The sequence below is a fragment of the Lolium rigidum genome, chromosome 7 (genome assembly GCF_022539505.1).
Source record: "Lolium rigidum isolate FL_2022 chromosome 7, APGP_CSIRO_Lrig_0.1, whole genome shotgun sequence".
Lineage (NCBI taxonomy): Eukaryota > Viridiplantae > Streptophyta > Magnoliopsida > Poales > Poaceae > Lolium > Lolium rigidum.
This window is the reverse complement of record NC_061514.1, coordinates 248,900,876-248,906,337: the sequence shown is the minus strand read 5'-3', so window position 1 is coordinate 248,906,337 and position 5,462 is coordinate 248,900,876. Positions and strand designations below refer to the sequence as shown.

Below are 5,462 nucleotides of genomic sequence, written 5' to 3'. Positions count from 1 at the left end.
AAGCTTGTTGGCCGCTAGCCCAATTTAGCTTGTTGGATGCGTCTAGCGTGCTCTTTGACCTTGGTATTTTTGGAGTCCGGAAGCCCCTAATACTAATAGGAGATTTTTCTGCAAAATAGAGTTAGAATCAAAATAAAAGGGGTCTTTTGGAAAATCCCCGAAATCAATGTAAATCGAGGTAATAACTCATGATATGATACAAATATATTGGAATATAACACGATAAATTAAAAAAACATATATGCATTTTACGTGCATCGTATGTGCATATATATAAGCTTGTCATATGGCGTGGTGCTTGCGTCGTTATTGAATTAACCATGCCATGATGTCAATTATGATCCTATGTGTGTTTAGAGTTTTCTTTCCTCAAGTATTTATGCTATGATTCTAACCATAGGACGTGAGGCCCATTTGAATGATTTTTAAACATGTTATAAACTTATAGCAATATTTATACTTGTTTTGCAGTTGTTTAGTGTGCACCATGTTTATGAGAGAGTAGAGAAGTGAAAACTATGAACCCCAGTCCTTTTTAATCATAAGAAATACCTATTTTACTTGCATTTACAAATCCTTCTACGTTCAGCACTCATTTATTCCAAATATGCAAAACCATCTATCACTCTGGCATTTAGTTATCTCATATAGTTTGCATTACTACTATCACCACTACCTCTTACTTTTGCATTGAATCTACTTTATTTATTGTTTATCTTACATATTAATTTCATTTTTTATCATTGCATTTATTTTATTTATTATTTTTTAAATCTAATACGAAACCTTGTGCCTGAAAATCACTTGGTGGAGTTTCGGACACAAGGCAACACTTTGTTGTTTTGTAGATTGCTAGAAAAGGAAGGCGCGGTGAATTTCTTGTGGGGATAACACACTTCCTACATCACTTTGCGTTTGGAGTCCCAACGAACTGGTATCCACGCAGATTGGTGCCATTACCATTGCGGATCCACAAGCTTCAAAACGTAGTAGGGGTGATGATCGGAATTGGTTTCACACGCGCAACCAAAAAATCGATATTTACCATGCACTAGACGAGCGTGCACCACTTTTTTTTCTAAAAATGTGGTGGTATAGAGGGCCTCCAAAACAAGATTTTTTTTCAAAATCTACCACGGTACCAACCCAAAATGTGGCAGATGAGTCACTATCTACCACGGTCCTCAGGCAAGTTCGTTGCAAGCCAGCCCTAGGTGTCATGCATCCCCCAACCCCTAAAACGAACCAGCTTGGTCCAACCCACTAGTTTGTTCCTGTCCGGTCTTGATCTAATCTGACCATGCACCGAGTCAGTAGGAAATTCTCCTTCTAGTTATGTCCTCTTAAGTGTGTGACCCCACAAGCACATAGTAAGACGGCCCCGATCCGAGACGCACTCTATGCGCAGTCGCATGGAAACGAGTCGCGCTCAAAGTGGAGTCATATCCTGAACCGCTAGTTAGTACTGTCTCCTAACAAATCATGGCTATTCCAAGTTGCCTACGACTAGCCTATCAACGTGATATTTTGTTTGATTTCCTTTGCTCTCAAGATATTGGTGGTAAGTCGCAGGTGAGTGATTGATCATGCCAGTGCCAACGTAAGTCTTTTTTCTCGTCTCTATGATATGTGATCGTGTTCGACTAACTCCTTAATTAATTATCCTGGTAACCTCAATTAACACGTAACTGTAGTGTTGCGAATGCCCATGCTTACGAATCATGTCACATGAGATGGCCCTGAGAATATCTACTCTGTGGCCGAGGGGCATATTTCGTCTTGGTGCATCCATATCAGGTGTCTAGCTTTTTGATCGTCCCAAAGGACCACCTTTATAAATACAAGTTACAATTATCGTTTGGTGGACTCAAAGTCAGCTAGTACACAACCCGGATTGTGCGACCATCTCAGGTCTAATAATTCTTTCGCTCGAGTCGGACACATGACGACTTGCTCGTGTAGCGTCGATCTTTGGGTCAGTCCGACTTGCCTAACTCTTTGACATAGCCAATAGTAGTTGGTTCAGCATCTCTATCCCCTACAATAGGTGGAACCTAGCCTTCATGTCGGCTCGCACATTATTTTTGGTAGTGTGTGTCACTACAACCTTAAACAACCAAGGATAAACATTGCATAAACTAAATAAGCAAAAGGTTCCACATCCAGATCATATCTAGCTACAAGTGCATTAATGCATACATGGACAACTTACATTATATATACAATTCTGATAGTGGAGCCTCTATGGCAGCAATCCTAACACACCCCTCGGCCATGGTGTCAGTTGAGGTGCTAGATCTGGGCCAGTTGAACTATATCCGGTGATCATCTGGCAACTCCGTTCGGGAGCAGCAGATTTGAATTGCGAACGTGTATTTGTCTTGTTCCGCGTTGCCTGTGGACTGTTTAGATAACATGATCCCTCCGCCAGTTCCTATGGATTTGTTGTAGCGGTGTCTTGCACGTTGCTAGTGCAAGATCTTAGATGTCGGGGCGGTGGCCCGAAAAGGTGGATTGTGTGGGTGTTTCTTCAACGAGTGATGTTGAAGTGATGGCGGTGGCGGTCTTGCTCTTTGGTCATGTGGATGGCGATGGTTTTGGGGACGCTTTGGCAAAGGCAGATCCCAAATCACGCTTTGGAGGCCTGACTCGGGGGTAGTAGGCAGTCTGTAATACCTAGTTTTATTCGAGGTTTTTTACGAGGAAAACTTGGCGCTCGGGTGCCATCGATGACGATGCTTGCAGGTGTTGTAACTCTCTTGGGGCGGGACAGGGGACGGCGGGAGGGCTCTATGGGCACCTTCTCCACATGTGGGCTTAGTGTGAAAATCATTGACTTTCTCATATTTCATTGTCTCTGGTGGCAAGTTCAGATCCTTTTGTTCTGTTTATATCTTTGATATGCTTTGTAATAGGATGCCTCGTGCCTCTGGCCAGGCACAAAAAACCGAAACCGAAGACCGAAGCCGAAATAACCGGGACCGAAACCGAAATACAAGAAATTTTGCTGTTCGATCATACGATCGGTCTTGCCAAGCAACTGACCGAAATATTTCAATATTGTTCGGTTGTGTCGAGCGAACGACCGAAGCGACCGACCATTTCAGCCCAACAGCCCATCTAGATTTTTCTAGCTCCACTCCAAGCCTCTTTTCACTCTCGCTTCCTTCCTCATTCGACCACTCTGGAGTCTGGACTCTGGACAACACACAGGAGACTAGGAGAGAGACCTGCCCTAGGGTTGAGCCGCCGCCCCATCCTTCTGCAACAGCGAGCGCCGCCGCCGTCCAGCGCTCCAGCCGACCGGCCAGCACTCCAGGCCTCCACCCGCATCTCCTTCCCCACCGCATCTCCAGCTCTCCAACCGCGTCGGCCGACAGCACGCCACCAGAGGGATCCGGCCAGCAACTCAGCAAGTGACACGGTATGAAAAAACCTTTCCCGCATCCAATGTCCGCATCTCCAGTTTTCTTTAATCTGCTCCGTGAGAACTGCTCATCTTCTAGTGTTATTGTGCTACTATCCTAGTGTCTAGTAGATGGAGATTTCTGATCCGTATTCTATTTCTATGGCTTGGTGTCCAACTGCAACTGGTACAGAAGATATTAGATCCTCGCGTTGTCATCTATGGATTGATCACCATATCTCCATATTATGCATGTTCTATTTCTTTATTAGCTAGTGTTATACTGTTGTAAAATATACTGCTACAATTAGACAGTTAAACGGATGTATTTCGATTGCTGTAAAATATACTGCTAGTGCTAGTGTCTATTTGGACTAATATTTCTGTTTAATTCTATTGGTTAGTTGTGCACTTGTTTACTCAGATGTACTTGACTTCTGTCAGTTTGTAGATGGCATCCGAACCTGAGTATGTTCTTGAGGATGAGCTGAATGCACGTGAACTTGCCCTTGCAAATGCCCATGAACGTGCGGCGGATGCCCATATACTTGCGCTTGCGGATGCAGAAGCAGATGAAGCAATAGCTGCAGGAGTGAAAGCCACGATGAAAACGGAAGATGCGGGGGTGATTCAAATTGAGGATGATGAGGAACCTGTCAATCCAAAATTGAGGAAACCGATGGCAGCAAGATCAGAGGCCTGGGAGCATTTTACCAAAGTTCTAGATTCCAATGGTAAGGTGAAAGAAGGATTGTGCAAGTATTGTAACCGTCCAATTCAAGCTACTACAGCAGGTAATGGGACATCATCAATGCACAGGCATTTGCTAAGCTGCAAGAAAAATCCAAATAGGAACCAAGATCCAAATCAGGGTACTTTGCAAGCCACTCCGGGAGCTGGCCTCAACAATTGGAAATTTGATCCAGAGGCACTTAGAAAGGCATTTGCTGAAATGGTGATAGAGGATGAGTTGCCATTTGTGTTTGGTGAGAAGTCGGGCTTCAAAAAGTTCATGTCGAAAGCTTGCCCTCGCTTCAAACCACCATTTAGAAGGACGTGTGCTAGGGAAGTTGTCAAAATCTATCTAAGTGAGAAGGCCAAGTTGATGAAGTTTTTCAAAGAGAACTGTGCAAGTGTATGCGTCACCACTGATTGTTGGACTTCTCAGCAGCAAGATGGCTATATGACAGTGACTGCCCATTTCATGAGAAGGAGAAGGAGAAGGAGGATGACATGCGGCTAATTGTAAATGAAAGGGTGAAAGGGAAGAAGGATGAGAAAGAGAAGGAAAATATCAATTTGCTCATATATGTGGCTGCATTAGAAGGAGAAGGAGAAGGAGAAGGAAAATATCAATTTGCCCATCTTATTTACATACTACTGATGCCCATATTATTTATATACAATCAACCATCTTATTTACATACTACTGATGCCCATTTTATTTATGTACAACCAGAGCTGCTTGAAGAACTTGGTGACAAAGGGAAAGGGAAGCGCAAGGCTGATGCTGATGCATCCCCGGCCTTGGGAAAGTCAAGCAAAGTCCGCTAACAAGTGCAACAACTCTATGTTATATATGCTTTATTGTGCTTGTCATCCGTAAGATGTTATTTGTCAAGTTGTGAGTTGTGAGTGTGAGACCATGAGATTGAGACTTGCTATTTGTTGTTAGAATTAATGTTCTCTTATTTGTTTTGAATTATAAACTGCTATCTGTAAGCTGCTCCCATTTCCTGCTGCTCTACTGAAGGTGTTGTGAACTTGTGAATTGTGATAAACTGTTTAGTTTCCCCATTTGTGTGCTCCCATTTTTATGTATATGTGCTATCAGCCTGCCATGTTGTGCTAGTTTTTTCTTCTGCTAGAAATTATGAAGTGAAATGCCTGAAATAATAACGTGTTGTGCTTCCATTTCTTATATATATATATATATATATATATATATATATATATATATATATATATATATATATAGAGCCCAACTATTCTCGAACCCCCTTAAGAGTGGTTCTAGAATAGCTATTCTAGAACCCCCCTAATCCCGCTCGGCCAC

General features: G+C 42.8%; 1 protein-coding gene across 2 annotated transcripts; it reads left to right on the top strand.

The window, feature by feature from the left end:
• Positions 1 to 3,316: 3,316 nt before the first annotated feature.
• Positions 3,317 to 5,138, top strand: LOC124678663 (zinc finger BED domain-containing protein DAYSLEEPER-like). 2 transcript variants are annotated; one of them, XM_047214532.1, is made up of 3 exons: positions 3,317 to 3,424; positions 3,851 to 4,200; positions 4,866 to 5,138. In XM_047214532.1, exons 2-3 carry the CDS (start codon positions 3,858 to 3,860, stop codon positions 4,958 to 4,960), a joined length of 438 nt encoding a protein of 145 aa, XP_047070488.1. In that variant the 5' UTR covers positions 3,317 to 3,424; positions 3,851 to 3,857; the 3' UTR covers positions 4,961 to 5,138. The 2 variants fall into 2 exon arrangements, with proteins under 2 accessions (XP_047070488.1, XP_047070487.1); XM_047214531.1 differs by lacking the exon at positions 4,866 to 5,138 and having other exon boundaries at positions 3,851 to 4,730.
• The last annotated feature ends 324 nt before the right edge of the window (positions 5,139 to 5,462 follow it).